At 32.8% G+C, this 21,446-nt stretch overlaps 1 protein-coding gene across 5 annotated transcripts in view; it reads left to right on the forward strand.

Moving 5' to 3' along the window:
* AKAP9 (A-kinase anchoring protein 9) overlaps window positions 1-21,446 on the forward strand; it is a 136,493-nt gene that overhangs the window by 60,322 nt on the left and 54,725 nt on the right. For 3 of the 5 annotated variants that reach the window (XM_063100021.1, XM_063100023.1, XM_063100022.1), the window contains 9 exons: window positions 1,299-1,413; window positions 1,878-2,076; window positions 6,646-6,742; window positions 8,893-8,985; window positions 12,033-12,392; window positions 13,632-13,856; window positions 14,940-15,080; window positions 15,571-15,674; window positions 18,266-18,471. In XM_063100021.1, the coding sequence (XP_062956091.1) occupies window positions 1,299-1,413; window positions 1,878-2,076; window positions 6,646-6,742; window positions 8,893-8,985; window positions 12,033-12,392; window positions 13,632-13,856; window positions 14,940-15,080; window positions 15,571-15,674; window positions 18,266-18,471 (1,540 nt within the window). Of the gene's footprint in view, window positions 1-1,298; window positions 1,414-1,877; window positions 2,077-6,645; window positions 6,743-8,892; window positions 8,986-12,032; window positions 12,393-13,631; window positions 13,857-14,939; window positions 15,081-15,121; window positions 15,214-15,570; window positions 15,675-18,265; window positions 18,472-21,446 lie in introns of those variants that run through there. The other 2 variants (XM_063100024.1, XM_063100025.1) reach the window with 2 other exon arrangements.

Here is a 21,446-nt window from a genome sequence, read left to right on the forward strand (position 1 = left end):
TTCTAAACTCTTCAGAATCAGGGAGTTTTCTGCTTGTTTTTATTTCCACCTCTTAACACAGTGGTTGTTTAGCCCATAGTAAAGGCTTAATAAATGTTTACTGAACGATAGATGAAAGATATAGAAAGGTTGGAATGGAAACTTAAGAAGTTACCTGATGTTCTTTATTTTCTCTGGGAAGTAAGAGGCAAGGTCCTCTGTTGAAATGTGCATAGTGGGGAGGAGTGGGGTAGCGGACATGATTAGACTAGTGACCAGCTGAAACAGTCTTCATAGGAAATAGATTTTATCTTGTTGCTCACCTGCTTCTGTGGTTTCCTTTGTGCATCTGGTCTAGCATGTTGAAACTTTTTCCCCTTACTTTTCAGGTCTTCTGTGATTTAGATCTACCTTATTTATCTAGTATTATTTTCCCCTCCTTATCCAAATTAAACTCCTCTCAGCAAGATCATCGTCTTTACCTCTTATGGTATAGGTCATTCTTTCACAAATGTTCTTATACTTTTCCTCCTTATAGCCTTTCAAAATCATTGCCAAAAACGATTGAGGCCCAAATAAAATTTGACTTCCTTCATAATAACGCAGATGCACATTAGTCTTTCTCCTGTGTCACTGTCTTTATAGCCAAACTTCACAGGTTAGCACTTCTCTCATTGTTTAATTTTACTTCCCCAATTAGTTGATACGTTCTGTGAGGTCAGATATTATTTTACTGATTTATATTCTTATTCTCCCTTGTCACAATGCTGGCCGCATAGTAGATTATCAAATATTTGATAAATGAATAGATTAATACACATATGCATCTGACATATTGCCAGCTAGTTTAATAGTTAAGAAAATAAGCTGAGATTTATCTGTTTTCATTATATTCCTTCCTTGTGTTTACCTAAAGAGCAGTATACCATTGTTAGTTATGTGATTGCATATAGGATATATCCAGAGATGAATTTATTGGGTATGAGTTGAAATTTCAAAGACCAAGTCATATTATAAATATTGTTATGAGCTTTCTACCAAAATTCTGTGAAGCACCTGTTTTTGTAGTAAAATGAACTTTCTTCTGGATATCAAAGAATATTACTAATACAATTTCAGTGCTCCAAAGGGAATAGGATATGAATTGCTGTGTCAAAAGAGACCATGAAATAACTTAGAAGGGAAAATATTTGTATTAGAGTGTCACAATTTTAGGTGACTATGGACAAACATCTTAAATGCAAAGTTTTTTTAATAAAGATTTCAAAGTACTGAATTATATATTTATGTCACTGCTTTTCTTCTGTTGTTTTTGATAGATTCCAGGACATCAAACAAATGGTGTAAAACTTGAATTTGCAGAAGAGAACCTATCAAAAGAGGAAACAGAATTTTTCTCAACCCATTCTCAGATGATCAATTTGCAAGACATGGGTAAATTTTGATTATATACCACAATGTGGTGTTCTTATACCAAATATTTAGTAATTTGCTTTTTTACTTTAAAATTTGAGATAACTTAGTGACCCTGAGCATTTCACTGTAACCTCTCTGGTCCCTACTTTCTCATTCTTGAGATGAAAGGTTTGAACTACTCATCTCTGGTCCCTTTCTACTTCTACATTCTATGATTCTAAAATGTTTTAAATTTAAAGATATAAAATTGTAGGACTTAGGGTTTCTACAACCATGATAAGATAGAATAAATGATCTTGAATTGCACTATTTATATCTTGTTTTCATCAGTTGAAATGAGTTCAAACTGAAACCTGAGTTATTACCACTAAAAAACGTATTTTTTCAGAGGAATGAATATTTTCTGCACACACAAATAATTATGGTATTTCACTAAGAAATTTCTATTGAAATGTGCATTTTCTTCTATTCATATGACACAGACATCAATCATAAAGGCAAGTTATCTTCTCTGGAAGATATTGAAAAAATTAAACAACTCGAAGAACAAGTTCAAGAATTAGAAAACCTTATATCCTCTTTGCAGCAACAATTAAAAGAAACTGAAGAAAACTCTGAGGCAGAGATCCATTGCTTGCAGGAGAGGCTTCAAGCAGTTACTGAGTCCACAGTTCAGCCAAGGTATCCATCTGCTTATAACATCCTTCAACAGTATTTGTAGATTAGTAACAATCATAGTATCATTTGGAATGGTTATTTAAAGAAAAAAATGAAACTTAAGCAAAGTTGCTCGAAAGACATAGGATGTAACATTTTCAAGAAAGAGAAGATAATTCTATACCTTTGAAATGTATGAAATATTGTTGGTGTGAACCAACAACATTTTATTATATGAATTTTACTTAAACTTTTATAAAGATGCTGGTTGTTATTAATCTGGATTAAATCAGGCAGTGTGCGAGTATTTATTGTTTATTCTATGCCTAGTCTTTGCTACTTTGGTGTGGTGAATACCCAAGGAGTGTAAGATATATTTGTACCAGTCATGGCTCAATTTCCTCCACGTGGTCATCTGATGCTCAGTTTCTCCATGTCCAAAGTAGAACTCTGGACAAAATTTGCTCTTCCTGAAGCCATCTCCATTGTAACCCCCCTTCTCCCATGCCTCTCTTCTGATCTGTCAAGGAATCCTCTTTTCTCTACCTTCAACATACATTCGAACTGTACACTGCTCATTACCACCCCACTTGTCACTGCCATCATCATGTTTCACCTGGATTACCCTAACTCCTCTCTAAAGTCTGTTCCTAACCCAGTTAACATGGGTGCTAAAACCTTACTTTTAAATTTTAAGATAGATCATGTTATTTCAGTGCTCTTCTATCCTTACAGTTACTTGCTAGGTCCTACATGATGGGTCCCCTTTACCTCTCTGATTCTACCTCCTATTGACTTGCCTGTCTCTTGCTATTCTCACACCATACAACGTTCTTGGGGTCCTCAGACAAACATATCAGTACACTTCTGCTTTAGGGACTTCTCATTGGCTATTCCTTCTACCTAGTATGATCTTTCTCCAGATATTCGCTTTGCCAACAGCCTCATCCCCTTTGAATCTTTAATCAGTGTCATGTTCTCATGAGGTCTTTCTTGATCACCCTATGTAAATTAAACTTGTTCCCTAGAACTCCCTTCATTTTTTCTGTATTACTTAGTATTATCTATTTTATCTGTATACATACATTATAGAAGGGTTCTTCAAAAAGTATGTAGAAAAGTAGAATTAAAAGATTATATGAATCTTTCCTATACTCTTTGTGTGTGTGTGCGCGCGCACATGCATGTGTATGGGAGGTTTCTGGAAATGTAGGCTTACTTTGCTGATCCTGCATTTGAACTTCTGCCAGTTCACCACTCTCTCTCAGAGTTTCTGTAATACTCAGTGGAAATGTGTTGATATTAACTTTCAACTAAAGCCATTAGTTTACTCCCACACCCCCCAAAAAAGAGTTTTACTCACTGCCGTGCTCATTCTTACTAGCAGTAATGAGTCATAGTTATTTCTTGTAAATATCATCACTTATTTTGGACACAACTTTAACATAGTTTGAATAAAGAGTATACTGTTCTGTGCAGGTAAACTTGAAATAGTTTAAGAAACATAATTGAGTCATTCATTTAACAAATATTTGGTGACTTCATGCTGGAAACCTCTTAGAGAAATACTATGGGATGGAAAGACCATGGGTTTTAGAGTCAGGTAGACCTGCATTTGACCTGATTTGACCTTTTACTGGCTATATCATCTTAGGCAGATTATTTAAACTTCTCTAAATAATAATAGGGATAAAAATAATTACTCTTAAGATTGTGAGGGTTAATAAAATAGTAATTGGGAAGCGCCTTGTCTAGATGCTGTGGAAGAATTAGATACATATATACTGATGCTGGGAATGTAAATTAGTACAGCCATTATGGAAAATAATATGGAGGTGCCTCAAAAAAAGTAAAAATAGAACCACCATATAATCCAGCAATCCCATTACTGGGTATTTATCCAAAGGAAAGGAATTCAGCATATTGAAGAGATATCTGCACCCCCAGGTTTATTGCAGCACTGTTCACAATAGCCAGGATACACAGTCAACCTGAAAGTGTACATCAACAGATGAATGAATATGCAAAATGTAGAGTATACACACAATGGAATACTACTCAGCCATACAGGGAAAAAAAAAGAAATCCTGTTATCACAGCAACATGGATGAGCCTAGAACACAATATGTTAAGTGAAAAAAGCCAGGCACAGAAAGATAAATACCACATGTTCTCACTCGTATGTGAGAGCTAAAAAAGGTGATCTCTTAGAAGTAGAGAGTAGAATTGTGGTTACTGGAGGCTGGGAAGAGTAGAGGGTTAGGGGAATAGGGAGAAGTTGGTTAACAAGTACAAATCTACAGCTAGATAGGAAGAATAATTGTTTAGTAGTTGTGCTATAATTCTAGTGTTTTATAGTTGTGCTAGGATTCTATAATTAACAATAATTTATTGTATATTTTCAAATGACAAGAAGAGGGGAGTTCAAATGTTCTCAACACAAAGAAATGATAAATGTTTGGGGTGATGAATATGCTAATTAGCCTGATTTGAACATCACACATTGTATACATGTGTCAAAATATTATTCTGTAGCCCATAAATATGTCCAATTTAAGAAATAATTTTAAAAAACAAATTAGATGTATATAAAGTAGCCCTTTCCTTCCAGGGACTTCAGTCTAATCATTGAAATAATAGTTACACATAAAATAATTTTTAAAAGGTAACAGTTGGGGAATATAACATAATGATATAACCAAAGTGCTGAAACTTAAACCCATGTCTATGTGGCATTTTTCATTGCACGTTTCTGTAGTACTGCCTGTTGGAGTGGTACTGGGGAAATAGAAATGAAGGATGAATATTGTGACATTGTGATTGGAGAAATGTTGGGAACAAAGAGAAAATAAAGGGAAAAGCAAAGCAAAGGGAAAACTCAGAGATGACCTCTTGTTGTTTGAGTTTAGAGAGTATGGAGAATGGTGGTGCATTAATATAAATAGAGAAATCAGGCAGGGGGAGTAGGAGCTTAATTGTAGAGGGGAACAGTGAATTCAGTTTTAGCCTGAGTATTTTTTTTCATCTGGGGTAAACACTTTCAAACACTATGAAACTTGCAGAATGAGGTCCCTGTGGACAAACCAGAACTTTTTGGAGTTTGTGTCATAATGACTGGATAGATAATCAGGAGGGTTTTCTAGGCTATGAAAGTAAGAACCAAGACATAAAGCCAGAGATCAGAATAGTATATGCAAGGGGCAGTGAGGAAAACAGAGACAAAGTAAAAAAGATAGAAGAACCAAGAAAGGGCAGAGAAGGAAGACAAGGTAAATGAGTTTTTAGAAACATAGGATGAACATAGAACACGAATAGGTAATTTACAGCAGGAGAAACTTACATGGTTAATAACATTTGAAAGAAAGCATAATCTCAAAAATAAAGACATACATTTCTACCACAGTTTTAAGATCATTACCACTCTGTTGTTGAAGTTTTGAGAAAATACTTAAGTGATACTGTGATGAGAGTAAAAGTAATATAACTTTTTAGAGTATCGCACCATTAAAGTTTCAAATATTAAGCTTCACAGTTTCTTATAAGATTTTATCACATGGAAACATCCATGGAAGTGCGCAAAGATATATTTGAGCAGATCTTTGTTGCAACATTGTTTGTAATAGTGAACATTCAGAAATAATTGAATGTCCTTTAGTAAGGGGATTAGTTATATAAATTATGAAATAGGATGATGACATAACCTGTCTCTATTTAATTCTGGATAGAATGAAAGGTAGGAGAGAATAGGACAAGGAAGGGTATGTGGACAGGAGAGTGGAATGAAGAAGATGGTATGGGCACACATGGAAATGGGAGTGAGAAATTATGTTTGTCAAAAATGGAAATTGTAGTATGCTCCTTTTAGCTTTTTCCTACAGTTCCTACATACTAATCTTACCTTATTATTATGACCAAAGTTAAGCATTTTAAGAAAAAATTTTAACAAAGTAGCGACTGCTTCTAAAACAATACAGAATACAGACATGAATACCAAAAGATATATGAATAGATTAAAAACAAAAAAGTCCAGAAGTAACTGTGTAACTTAGGAATCTTCTCCTTACCACTACTGCTCCTCAGTTCCACTAGAGATACAGTAATCATTGTTATTTTTGATGTGTATTCTCCCAGACTTTTATCTATGCATATACACATATATGAGGGTACTTCAAAAAGTTTGTGGAAAAATAGAATTAAAAGATAATATGAATCCTTTCGTGAGTTTTTTGAAATATCCTTATATATGTTAAAATGAGTTTTTAATAAAAGTAAGATTTTACAAAATTTTTTTTACTCAATAACATATCTTAGGTAACTTTTAAAAAAGCCAGTACCTATAAACAGCTCCATACATTTATTGTAGACTTTATAAAATGGCATAAAATTTAGTGATCTGTTAATAATACTCAATTGTGTTACTTTTAAGTGGGAAAATTAGTCAAAAATATGATATGTTACAATACCTATAACTGTTGACCTGTCATTTTTGTTTCCTGTGCCCCAGTACATATTTTATGCATGGTATAAATTTTAGATGAACAGTAGAACACACATAGAACTCTATTTCTTTTATCCTCTTTTATTTATATTTAGCTTTTCCACTGATTCAGTGGTAACTACAGAATCTGATGTATGGAGAACAGTGTGCTCTGGAAGTTGTCAAAAAGAGAGTGTTGATGGTACAACAGAGGTATTATATTTTTAATCGTTATCTTCAAATTGTTATGTACACTGATTTTATTTTTCTTATCATTTTTATGTCTTTGGTTTCGCAGTTATCCAATAAATTGTTATTGAGAAGTAAGCATACTAAGTATGAGGATATCTTATATAAAAGATCCAAAATGTATAAGTAAAGGAATTTTCGTATCATAGGAAAAACACAGAGAAAGTTAAATTTGAGTTGTATTTTCCCCCTGAATGTGTTATAGTTTAAAATTTGTCTTGTTTTAACATTTTGGGCTATGTAACAAATCAGTTCCAGTGCCCTGGCCAGCATAGCTTTGTCTTCCAACCATGGGAAATTGGACCCAAATCAATAGGCTGGTATAATGGGTGGGGCCGCCTCTGGCAGAAGCCATATGATATGTAAAGAAAATTATGCTAAGTGAAACAACAAGCACAGAAAGAGAAATACTTTATGTCTTCACTCATAAGTGGGAGGTAAAAAATAAATTGAAGGAAGGAAAGGAGGGAGGGAGGGAAAGAGAGAGAGAGAAAGAAAGGACAAACACGGTAATATGTTGAACTTTCAGGAGAGAACAGAACTGTAGTTAGTAGAGGTGGGAAAGGGGGAGGGGAAGGGGATTAGCGAGAAATTAGTTAATGGACCCAAGGAAGAGTTATGTTTTGTAATGATGAACATGCTAATTATCCTGATTTGGTCATCACACAATTTACACAGGTATTGGTATTCAACTCTATACCCTACAAATATGTATAATCAATTGTTTTAATTTTTTTTAAAAAACTCATCTTTTACACTGCATGCCATTTATCTAAACCACCCTCTGCCTCTCCTTGATATTGTATTATTCCCAGTGTCTCAAACCTGCAACTGCAAAACCCTGGTCTTCACTCAGTAGATTCATAGCTCCTAAGTCTTAGGGAAAATAAAGATTATTGCCCTTCCTTATTCGGGATACAGAAGAAAGATGTTAGCCACATCCTCGATTTTTCTACACGGATATTGGTTTGATGAAATTCAGAAAGTTGGTAAATAAATAAATACTTTCATGCTAAGAACATGTTTATGTTCTTAAAAAGTTTTATTTTTTTTCTATTGATAAAAGTAATTTGTATTTGTAGAAAATTGGATACTATTAATAAGTACCAAAAAGAAAAGAAAATTTGCTTATTTCATGAGCAAAGATAGCCATTGTTTAACTTATTACTTAAAATGAAATACACATACATAAATATATCTTTTTTTTTTAGTAAAACCTTTATTGATTACCAGGCCATGGAAATAATGTCAGTGCCTTTAGACATAGGGTTTACTGAACAGAATCACTGAAAATGCGATTGAAGTCACATTCATCCACCTGCTCACTGTGTGATGTTAAATAGTTACTTAATTTTGGGGACTTAGTTTCCTTATCTTTAAATTAATAATAGTAGTGTTTACTTCAAGAATTGAATTAGCACATGTAATGGGCTTAGAACAGTGCCTGGCACCTCTTAGGTATTCATTAAATATTAGCTGTTATTAACTATTTATGGGGCATGTATTAATTTTCAGAACATTTCATATATCTTATTTTTGCAAACCTTAGAAGATAAATAACAGCTGAGGAATTAGGGCACAAAAGAGGCTAAATGACTTGCATGTCTGAGGAAAATGCTTTTCCCTTCTATTGTTTTCCTTGAAGTGAGAAATTCCCTAAACAACATCTTGGTTTCTCTTTGCTCTAACTCACTCTGTTCCTGGAGAGGCAGAGGTTGGTAAATTTGGGAAGAATAATTGTGTGAGGTTGGCTCATCTCTGTCCTTCTTCCTTTGGGGAGAGAACATGCAGCGAGTACAACAAAAATATATCTTATTAATTTTTTAATAAGTATTCTTATCCCACCCTGGAACTATATGTTAGTGGTTGTAAATATGTTAATATATTTCTCTTTGCATCTTTAGATAAGTTCACAGTAATAAGTATACTTATTTGGTAGAATTACTAACTAGAATTATTTTAATTAAGAGAAGAACTGAAAATTATTTTTTGCTTAGAGTATTCAGAAGTTTTCTAAGAAATAGTGATATTCGGGGATATTTGAAAGTAAAAGTTAAAAAATAAGTGGTGTATAATTAGTGTAAATAAATGTCATATTTTGCTTTTTAATTTAGTTTTCTGGTGAATTTGGAGTGGAACAGGAAACAAATATGGTTAAGTTGCTAGAAAAACAGTACCAAGAACGATTAGAAGAAGAAGTAGCTAAGGTAAGTTTATAGTTTGTCTGGAATTGTCTTGGTTTATATTCCCTTTGAGCCTTCAAAATACATAGACTTATTGATGATATGTACTTATTTTTAGTTATGTTTCATATATAGCTCCTCTTTAAGTTGTCAGATAATGATATCACCTACAGTTGCCTTTAAGTGGAATGTTCTGATTTTTTCTTTGACAGAGCATTCTTCTCTGGATGTAGAATAGTAATTAGAAATTTTTCAGAATGCCAAAACAAGTCTTTATATATTTGTTACCTTATGAAGGAGTTTGCCCTTCCTTAAAAGTGGAGGAAAAGGCAGGAAAAGAAAGAAAAGGTGGTTGATCTTCAAATATTGCCTTTGCCTAGCTCCACCCAGAGAAGTTACCGTGATGTTAGATAATGACTACAGATACTAAAGGGGAGGATTACCATTGAACATTAGCTCCTGGCTAAGTGGAGGAGTTGATCAGTGTGACTTTTGCTCATCTCTGTATCCTTAGCCGCTATGCTCAGAGTCATTCTTTTCAACTCTTGAATATTAGCCGTATAACCTAGTCTACTGTTTTGGTTTCATTTTTTTAATCTTTATATTTCCTTTCAAAATGCATATTCCTGATTGGATTTTAATGTTGGAACTGTTGAGTAATGAGTTTATCCTCTTATTTATTTTTTATAGTATTTCAACTATTATAACAATCCCAGTAGAGTATATGCATTTTAAAGGGGGGAGGATTGACAGGATAATATAAAGGAAATATATAAGGAATTAAGGAAAACATAAATCAGATGAGGAGGTCAAGACCCAGGGAAATATCTGGGCCATAAGGACTTATTCATTTATTATGTCTGAGCTGAATGATTAGTTCATGGAGATCAAAATAAAAAGTGAGACACCATCATTTTTATATAGCTCTCATTGTCTAGTTCTTAGGAATGGAAGTTTTCTCTTGTATTTAGCTCTTCCAGAAATTTCTCAAATAGAGGGTTATATCAGGGCATCGTAGTATAATAAACATGAGGTTTGATATTGCATATACCATACTTTAAATTCTTGTTCTTCTGGTTTAACTAGATTTAAACCTTAGGATAGTTCCTTAACTTCTGAGTCTCGGTTCCCTGTATATTAAAAAGAGGAGAGTAATAGGAATAATAATAATTCTTGTAAGGATTCAGTGAGCTGATGCATAGAAAGCACCTAATAGATCACTTAATGAATAGTAAAGACTCAAATAATATTTTTTTTTTTTTTTTGTCTTTTTGTGACCAGTAAGGGGATCGCAACCCTTGGTGTGGTGTCGCCCGCACCACGCTCAGCCAGTGAGCGCACCGGCCATTCCTATATAGGATCCGAACCCGCGGCGGGAGCGCTGCTGTGCTCCCAAGCGCTGCACTCTCCCGAGTGTGCCACGGGGCCGGCCCACTCAAATAATATTTTTAAAGTAGTCTTATTACTGAGATGATGGTAGTGATATAAAGATGTTTTGTAAAGCATCACTCATCCAAGCCGACAGCAGAATACCAAAGTACATTTCAGTGAAAACTATTCTAAAGGTGGTCCAAGAGACAACACTGGGTGGCAGCTTTGTTCTAGAATAAAATAGATTGTTGACATTAATCACCAGTACTTATGGACTTAAGCTATGCCCTATACCCTTGAGATAAGACGTTGGGAAAAGATTGAGAACTATTTTTCTAAAAGCATGTGCTGTATAGAAGAAGCTCAATAGGGGTAGTGATTCTTAGTATAGATCACATTAGATTTGTTGTGATTTGGGTACACACTACTGAAAGTAGACATTTATTTACATTTCACTGCCAGGCAGTATTCTGGGTGCTGGGGTATGGCAGAGAAAAAAGAAGATGAATTCTTTGCTCTCATAGACTTTACGTTCTAGTTGGTACAGATAGACAGCATAGAGATGGTGATAAGTACTGTGAAGAAAAACAAACCAGGCAATAGGATGAGGAAAGTCCCTTGAGAGTGAGATGATGTTTTATAGGGTTGTCATGGAAGGCAATGTCACTTATAAAGTGACATTAGAGAAGATGGCAATTGAAATAGTTATTTATGCTGTTGGTTCTCAGAGGCTTAGGGATTTGTCAAAGCCAAGGCTGCTGATCAGAATTTCTAAGTACATGTGCTAGGGGGGACTAAAATAAATAGGGATTCAGGATCATATTTGTAGTGGAATGTCAAATTGAATTAGAATGAAATGTATAATCATACTTATCAATCTTGCAAACCAAATGTCCCACTTCTGGGAGTTTAGTGTGAAGAAATAAGAAAGGATATGCACAATGATATAATTACAAAGATATCATCACAGTGGTGTTTAAGATAGCATAAGAATGCAGTCAGTCTAAATGTCCAACTATAGAGAGTTGGTTAAATAAACTTAAAACACGTCTGTATATGAAACTTTGAACCCACTGGAAATTTTATAGAAATATATTTCTTGACTTGAAAAGATATTTACTATAGTTAAGCTATAAAAACCATTACAATATTAGAGTATGATCTTTTTTTGTAGGAAAATACATATCTATATTTATATCCATTTGTATGTAAAGTAGAGGAAGAAGGTTTCAAAAAGTATTTGCTAAAGTGTTTATAGTGACTTTTCTTGGAAGAGAGAAAGATAAGGGCTTTTATTTTCTAATTTTTGTACTGAATATTTATTGGTGTTATAGTAAAAAATTTTTTATGTATTTTTTATTTTAAAAAGACAGGCAATAAAATAAATACTTTGATATTAGATTGATTGAAAATAGAGAATCTTTATCTCTGTATCACTTTATCATAGGATTTCTTTTTGTTTAAAACCATGAGGCCATGCTTTTTAAGAATTCATGTAATTTTATTTATTTATTTATTTTTGGCAGATGGCTGGTACGGGGTTCTGACCCTGTGACCCTGGTGTTATATAAGGCTGTGTTCTAACCAACTGAGCTAACCGGCCAGCCCTAAAATTCACATAATTTTGAGTAGAAACTTGCTTTTTAAATTCCTGCTGGTATTTATAAATCTAATCGTTCTTTGTTTGCTTTATTTTTTAGGTCATTGTGTCAATGAGTATAGCTTTCGCTCAAAAAACTGAATTGTCTAGACTATCTGGGGGAAAGGAAAATACTACATCACCAAAACAAGCACATGCTGTCTGTCAGCAGAAGGAACAACATTATTTGAATGAAACGAAATTATCTCAGAGTCAAGTTGGTTTTCAGACTTTTGAGTCAAGGGACATGAAAATTAAAGAAGAATTTAAACCACTTAGTAAAGAGTTAGGAGAAGATAGAAAGGAAGTTCTGTTATCAAATAATGATGATCTTGATGATATACTAGAATCAAAGGACCATGAACTGACAATTTCAGAAGAAATGTTCTCCAAAGATAAAACATTCATAGTCAGAGAATCTGTAAGTATGCCTTCTTGAATATAAAAAACTCATAAAAAATTGTGACTTCCTTCACTATAAATATATTAGGAGTAATGACGCTTAATGAAGGAGGAAAGTACCAAATCCACTCTTAACTTATTATTCACATTATTAATGTGTTTTATTAACGGTAAGGTATGTGAATAAGTGAGTTAATGTTATTATTAAATAAAACAAATCTGTTTTATAGTCTTACAAACATTGTGCATGGTGGAATCTCATTCTAAGTTATACCTACATTAATTTTGTTTCAACAAATCCATGATTAAATATACTACAATTTGACAATATCTGAATAAAAGATTTGGTTAATTAAAAATAACAGTATAAGGAAATAACTACCTATCTAAGAAGATCATTTGAAGCATTTTATTATCTCTTTACTAATTAATGGAAGATCTATTCTGTGTCTATACCTCAGCTGTTTGCTGCCTTTTACAGAAAGTGATAAATTCTGCTTTTAAAATATCTAAATTCAGTTTTTTTATTAATGTTCAGTGTAAGTTATGTCTTATTTAGAGGTATATTTAAATAAAACCGTCAAGTCTTTATGGAATGCAAAACTTGTGGTGTTCATGAAAACCTCTTTAATTTACCAGTAAGTGTTCAAAGTAGAGTGATTTGTTTAAGTAGTGTCTCTTTAGTAATTGATCTACTCATAGAACTCATTAAGGACTTCTTCTAAGCATAAGAAACTGGAATATAAAGCTTTTATTTCCAAATAAAATCTACTGGTAATTTTTTCTTATTAAGCAGTTGTCCGTAGTACTGCGATATCCACTGTATAATATCAATTAAGTAGGTAAAAATTCTCATGTTTCATAAATTTAATTTTAAAATATAAATATTCCATTTATAGTATTCCCTATTAAAATATCAAGTGGAATAATGGAGCTTTATTAAGAGTAGAAGGAATCTTGAGTATCTTTCCTTATTCTTTTCCCTTAGAATTAGATTATATCTAAACTAACTGATAAATAGCTATTTTGCCTTAGGAAAGTAGCATATATGATAGTGAACTAACTTCACATTGTTTTGGAATTATAGTCAAGAAGAATACCTTTTTTAAAAAATTGATTTTGTTTAATAATAAAAATTTTTTAAATCAGGTGCTTTTTGAGGTTAGTAGTGGAATTGCTTTCGTATTTATTTAAAATATCAGTGCTGACAGATTTCCACAAAATGTGTTATGGTTGCATTTTTTTTTTATGATTAAAGATCCATAATGAGATTTTGGTATCAAGCATGGATGCTTCCAGACAGCTAATGTTAAATGAAGAACAGTTGGAAGATATGAGGCAGGAACTTGTACGACAATACGAAGAACATCAGCAGGCAACAGAACTGTTAAGGCAGGCGCACATGCGACAGATGGAGAGACAGCGAGAAGACCAGGAACAGCTACAGGAAGAGATTAAGAGACTTAATAGACAATTAGCCCAGGTATGGGACTTATAGTCCCTTTCTCCCTAATTAAAATAGCAGTATTCTTTATGTAGTGTTTTTTTTTTTTTTAAGTCAAATTATTTTGCCCAGTGCTGAATAAACTACAAATATATAACATCGGGAACACACTCCACCAGCACAACAGCTTTAGGTCTTGTTAGGAATGCCTAACTCAACCTTGAAGTGTGCATCATGTTTCTGTCATTTAACTGACTACAGGTCAATTTTTTTAAAATCATTTTATAGACCATTCATAGCAAAAGCACTTTGACTATTTTGTGCTGAGGTGCTCCAGTATGCAGTTGCTAGCATTTTGTGCTGAAGTGCTCCAGTATGTAGTTGCTGGCATTCAGTTTTCCCATATTCTCACTTTTATGAGTCTACCAATTAGCATCTCCAGGGTTTATCTTTATCTGTCTTTAATCCATCTTTTGAATCATGAATGGAAATCTTCTGAAGTAGTATGTTTCTGGAACTTTCTCCATGGAAACATCTCTTCTTGATTTGAGAAGTGTAAATTTATATAACGTTCTCATCCTTTTCTTGACTAAATTTAAATACTCCTTGGTATTTGGGAACTGGATTCTTGTCAATTACTATATAAAATATACTCACAAAATCATTGCGGAAAAGCAAGAAATATTTATGTAACAGTTCTTTCGAATTTTGAGACCTAAAGCTAAAAAGAGAGATAAGAAATAGAAAACTCATGTATTCTTTCAAATATAAAATAATAGGAAAATTGGGGGTTGAGCATAAAACACTATCATGGAAAAATTTTGCTTTTCTTCGTTGCATTTTGTGAATTCAAATTTCTGAATTTTCAATGCAAAATTGACATATAAAAGTATTAATCGAAGTGCACAAATTCCTGAATACTTAGGAATAATTAGCTTTTTTTTAAAAGTTTCAAATTTTGCATTGAACTTTGTACATGCTTCTAACCCCTTATAATGGAATACGAATCATAGTAGAACGAGGGCCTGTTGGTCCCAGGGGGTTAAAAGAAGTCTGCTTAATATTTCTGCTCTTTTCCTCTATCGCAAACAATATTCTTTCATGACCTTTTTTCTTATTTAGAGATCCTCAATAGATAATGAGAACCTGGTTTCAGAGAGAGAGAGGGTGCTTTTAGAGGAGCTCGAAGCACTAAAGCAGCTGTCTTTAGCTGGAAGAGAGAAGCTGTGTTGTGAGCTGCGCCACAGCAGTACGCAAACACAGGTAGTATGTACTTCGGCCCACTTAGGAGCAATGGATCAACAATGCAGTAGGATTTGTCTGTCTTTGTTGTTGGCGTTAGATGTATTTTTTATAGGTATGGAGTTTAACATATTTGTGATTGCTTACATGTAAGGTAGGTGAAGTCAAAATGCGTTATATTCCATTTAAGGTGATTTGCATCTGGCATTGCTATAGCAGCAACTATTGTTTCACCAAGGAGCAGTCTAACAAAGTTTATTGTCATACTGTAGCATGCATTAGTTTGAACCCATTAAAATTTTTTTCATCTGTACACTAGAATGTATTTTCTTTTTTTGATAGTGCTAATCTCTTGATAAAATATAGTTAAATATTATCTCAAGCAGTATCTGTTTTGTGCAGAGAGGTTTCAGTTTCACTTCCTATCAATATAGAATAATAACATGCTATTTCCAGGATGACAGGTTTTCTTTCTGTCTTGTCCTCTCTACTTTTAAACAAACTTAAACAGAATGGAAATGAAAACCAAGGGGAAGTTGAGGAACAGATGTTTAAAGAAAAAGAGTTGGACAGTAAACCTGAAGATGTGTCTCCTGATACTCTATCCAGCGAAAGGTATACAAAATGTGTACTTTTTTTTGTGCAAAACGAATTAAAATAGTTGTTTCATTGGAATAAACTTTATTTGTTCTTATTTTTATCTTGTATATTTATACTTTGTTTTAAAAATCATTGTGCTATCTATATATGAAACATGTTCATATATGTGTAATATATAAAGGATTATCAATTTTTGATCATTGAATAGACAAACAAGGACTTTAAAGAATCTTTTGTATATAATGTAATTTTTGATTGGATATTAATCACATACTTAACTCTGAATGTTAAGGTATTATCTAGATATCAACTCTTTTTGATTATTTTATTATTCTTGTATGCCATATTTGTATCCTAAAAAACACAGTTCTACTTGTAAACTTTATTCCTACTTTATTCCTGCTTTATTCCTTCACTCTGTGGATGTATATTCAGTGTAAGCTATCTCCTGGTTTGTTTATGCTGAGAAAAAAATTACTGTAACTGTAAATATTCCACATTTAGCTTCTTTCAGGCATTACTGCATAACAGGTGAAAACTTTTAATCCATATCCCAGATTTATAGAGAAATAAATTAATCACCTGATGTTAACAAAGCTTTTCCTTACTTTGATTATGTAGAGGTTAATATAAAAAATGTAAGATATTAAATGAGAATAGTTATCCCACATTAATATTAAGGACTTTAAGCACATATTTTAAAATTTGTTTTGTTCAAATGAAAATAATTTTTTAAAATTTTAAATTAAAACTAATATTTACTAACTTAATTTCCTCCTTTTCCAATTTCTGTGACTGTCAACCCTTTTGTGTCCTCCTAACCTCCTTCCTCAGCTTGCATGGAGGAATTTGGCCCCTAAGATTTTGGCTTCCCCATTGGATCATCAGTATGGAACGCAGTCAGTATGGAACTCAAACAAGAAAGACAGTGTATGAAAATTAGAGTTACCATGGCAATATAAAATAAACATTTTGTTTATTTTATATTATTTATCTCTAATTGGTATATTTAAAAAAATTCTGCAGTGTTTAATTTTAGGAATTTTTATAGTGAGTGCTAATAAAATGAGTATTAATTTTTCTTTTTACCATTATATTAATTTTAATTATTTCTCTTAATAGAAATGTTTTCACATTATCCTAGTTCAGGGATTTGGGACTTTAACAAGATCGTACAAAAAGTTAAGGAAATAAAACTCTTAACTTCCTACTGACTAAATTATTTAGAGTTTTATTTTTAATATTCCTGATTATATAAACAGAGAACTTGATCTGGGTACAAAAATAGTACTCTTCAACTTGACAAATACTGAAGGACAACTTCTCTCTTTATTACCTTCTCTTAAAATAGATATGTCATGTGCCTGTGAAAACAGATATCCTTTAACCTGATTGTTGGTAATCTCCTACAATGTGAAGTTGAGAGATAAAACTATTCAGGCAGAGCAATTTTACCATGAAAGTCTTTCATTTTGTCTACATGTATTAAGTATAAAGTTTGCTACTGTAGTACTTTCGTTGAATTAAGCTGTTAGGGCAAGAAAGTTTAGTTATTCAGAAAATTAATCAAGTAATCTTATGAATCACCGTTTATATAGGTCTACATTTCTTGACATGGAAAAATGTTCACGTTAAACAAAAAAGAAAATGTACAAAAACACTTTGTCCATGAGGATTCCATTTTTATTTTTAAAATGTTTATATTTATGAGAGAGACAGAGAGGGGAAAGTCTATACATATAGGTATTAAAATGTTAATAATGAGTATCTCTGAGTGCTGAGATTTTTTGGTGGGTAGTTAGCAGTATTTTCTAATTTTTTAAAGATAAGAACATATTACTTAAAAAAAAAAGAAGAGACACACCATTAATTTCATTTAGTTGAAAATAGGTTTCTTCTCTTGGCTGAAATGAGTGTAGTGTGTGTAACTTAAGAAATTTCTGTCTCTGGAGTAGATGTAATAAAAAATGACTCATGATACTCCCTGTGGTGTTGGCAGGTAGTCAAATTTCACTGTAGACCTTTTAAAAAATAGGTCTCTGCCTTACTATTTTTGTAATTTTAACATCCAGTTTATCACTGTCAAGTTGTAGAAATACTACATTTTTTTCTGGTGGGATTTTTTTCACTATATTTTAAAATATGTTGTTTGACATATAAAAAGATTAGTGTAAAAATGTATATGAATAACCATGAATAGTATTACCAGCTCAAAAAATTGCATATGCTTGAGTGCTACCATACTTCTTAAAACTTAAATTTTGTGTCCTCTTAAAATTTTCTTGTAATCTAGTTACTAGCTTAGCAATTTAGTTGATTTCTTTCCAGTCAATAAAATGCTGCACATCTTTAAACAATATTATAGTTAAACTGACTGGCCAAAATTTTTCAGAAGAAAACAAATTATTTTATAATATAGTTATAAAATAAATAAAAACCAAGAATCACTTCATTGTAGGTGCTGTTGCATATTATTTTAATAGAGATTTGATTTTTAATTTGATTTTTCAAATCAAATATTGTCCAGTGCATTTTCTTTGGAACATAAGCAGAGTGTTTGTTTTAAAAGATTAAGCGTTTTAATAAATGTTTCTTTGTCTATACAGGTATGCACTCCAGAAAGCTAACAACAGACTTTTGAAGATACTCTTAGAAGTTGTAAAGACAACAGCAGCTGTTGAGGAAACAATTGGTCGCCATGTCCTTGGAATTCTAGATAGATCTAGTAAAGGCCAGTCATCTGCCAGCCTGATTTGGAGGTCAGAAGCAGAGGCATCTGTAAAGTCATGTGTTCATAAGGAACACACAGGAGGTACTAGTTTTATTTGCTTTTGAAACAGTCATTATCTTTAACAAACCTAGCTGAGCTCAAAGCACTTTGCCATGTGTTAAAAATATAGAATGAGAATATTCAAGTATTTTCCAGGAGGTGGACCTCCAAACACAAATACATTAGATCCAGTCTTTTCAGAACACCATTATTGTATAGCATTTGCAAGTAGGTGTCTTAGAGTTGTCATCATACATACCCAGGGCCATACTGTGCATATTTTCATTTCTCCACTGATAAGAGAAAAATTCCACATTAGTACCACTTAGTACTCTTACCAATATCCGTGACGTATGGGCAACATCCTGAAACCACCCTATAAATTAATGAAAAGATAGAAATGAAGAGCTTTTAGGAATCCAGCACCAGTTTCATATACCTGTTGAGCTGGTTAGAAGAAAGTCTTTATTGGAAACCCAAGGTTTGGTCTTGTCTTTGGACTAGCCTCTGCTAAGTCCTTTCTTTCTTTTGGAAAAGTGGTTTGAAATATGACAGAATGTGTGAGGATCCAGAAATTAGGTTCTGACATGACATAGCTGTCTTCCTAACTCTGTCTTCTTCCTCCAGCTGTGGGGGCTGGGCTCTTTTTTCAGTTTCTTACCATCACATTGTTGACCTCCAGTCTCTCTTGTTTTCTCAATTCCTTGTTCCTTGCTGGAGAGGTAATCAAGAAATCAAAAGGTGAGAAAGTTTTTGTTATGTGGAGAAAGGTAGGGTTTAGACTCCTGGATCAGAAGATCAAGCCCACAGTTCATTAGCATTTCACACCCAAGCAGTTCTCTCCAGTTAGAGGCCAACCTTTTGAAATACCAGTTTTCATAATTTTCAGAGCATTCCATTTGTTAAGTTTCATGTGGAGAAACGAGATGAAATTATCCCGCTTACAGGTTTGCCTAATTACAAGTTGTTTCTAAGTGCAGAAAGCTTGATTTGGTATTTTTAAAAAATTGATTTAAAAACACCTCAGTTGAATTTAAAGACAATTTTAATAAAATAATGTTTTTAGTAAAATAAGAGCCGAAATAATACTGAATTTTAAACCTTCCTTTCAAATAAATGCTTTTCAAACTTGGTAGAAGTATTAGTCAAATTAACGTCACCCTTGGTTAAGCTCTCAGTCAAGGGCTATTTTATTTTAGCTTGTGGAACTTGATATATAGAGAAGAATTAGGTAACATTTTCTTTGTCTTGTCAAAGTGTTCATCAAATTGTGCTTTTTTAAAAACAATTATTTCATGAACTGGTTTCATTTAACCATCTAGGGAGGGATTTTGCTCTTCTACTGATAAGACCTAGACGAGGTTTACTCCTATAGTTAAAAGACACTGAGGAATGTTCTACAGCTTACAAAAATATTTTGAACCTTTTTGTTAGCAGTTCTCTTGGGTGTTTCTCAAAATGGTTGTTGAAGTATTCAGCAAACAATGTATCTTAAGAGACAGCAAACTCACTTCTAGAGTAGTGTGTCCATAGTTACAAAAAGGAATAAATTGGTAATTTAACTCAAGCACACACAGAGGATTATGTTTATGTTCATTTTCTATGAGGAAGAAGATGTATAAAGGACATCTGATTCACTAGCCTATTTTCTTGCATGGTTACATGTAAATCTTCCAATGTAGATGAAATATATCTATGTCCTATTTTAAGATATTTGGTAATAGAGGAGTTTTTAAAAAAATTATGAACAATTTTGTTAGTTCAATTCTATAAACATTTATTGAACGATTTCTCAATGATCTCTGCTTTACAGCAATTCACAGTCTAGTGAAGGAGGCACTGAGATTCTGATTGAAGGCAAGATAAAGTCATAGTACTTAATATTTTACTTAAAACCACTTTATATATGTTTGAGTCTGTTAAGCCCTTTGAAATTTTAGTTACTTAACTGTTGACTGATTCTGAAAGAATAATATTAAGATACAAGAGGAAAAATTAAGTCCACAGTTAAGAAATATAGTGTATGGAACATTGTAGAAGAGAGAATTTTGCTGGTATTAGCATCATTGTTGTATTGTGCACTTTCTACTTAATTAACTCAATTTTTTTATGTTTTTACGTTTAGCAATGGTATGTTAGTGTTCCTAAATTAGGATGACTACAGATATCTTTGGGGGACACTTATCAGATCCACTTTGCATCTTGAAGGATATATTAATAGAATTTATAATTTAAAACAATTTTTTCATAAACCTTCAAGAAAATGCTGGCTTTAAAATATTGACACTGTGCTCCATGTGTAAGAATTTTTTTCTGATACCTCTTCATATTTTTCATGGAAACGTTATTGTAAAAACTAAAATACATTTTTGAAAGATTTTCTTTTATATCTTATTTAATATAACAGAAAAAAATTAAACCGTAATCTGATTATGAATTGACTTTTGCTTTTCAGTTTTTATGTATACTTTGCTGTAAGTAACACTTGTGATTTATTTTCATTCTTCAAGTCTGAACTCGTTTAGATTTTAAACATGTATGGACTTGTTAACACTCAAAAAATAAATAATTGATTTGCTATTTGCTTTCTCATAAGAGTGAATTAGTTTATGAAATTGAAAGGAAATTTTGAACCAGTGTGAAATCACTTGAACCTGAGTGAGTCAGTTCACAATAAGGAGTTCACCAGGCTATGTTGAAAGAAAATTTCCTTTAGATCCGCATTGTGATGGTTCAGTGGTAGAATGCTCACCTCTTCCTTAGGAGGCTGGGGACTGAATCTGATTTGCTGTAGCTTCCTTTTGGGGCGTGATGTTATCGAAAGAATGCTGGGGTTAGTAATCAGAAGGCTTTGTTTTTTTTCTAGCTCACTATGACCTTGGGGAAATGTCGTAAGTCTTCCTGGGCTTTAGTGCCATTCTGTCAGATACTAGGGTGAGATTACAGTCCAGTGGTTTCCAGTTGGAAACATAGAGATATTCAAAGAGCCATTGGGACAAAGAGGGCTCTATCATATT

Source organism: Cynocephalus volans, chromosome 6, assembly GCF_027409185.1.
Source record: "Cynocephalus volans isolate mCynVol1 chromosome 6, mCynVol1.pri, whole genome shotgun sequence".
In the NCBI taxonomy this organism is placed as follows: Eukaryota; Metazoa; Chordata; class Mammalia; order Dermoptera; family Cynocephalidae; genus Cynocephalus; species Cynocephalus volans.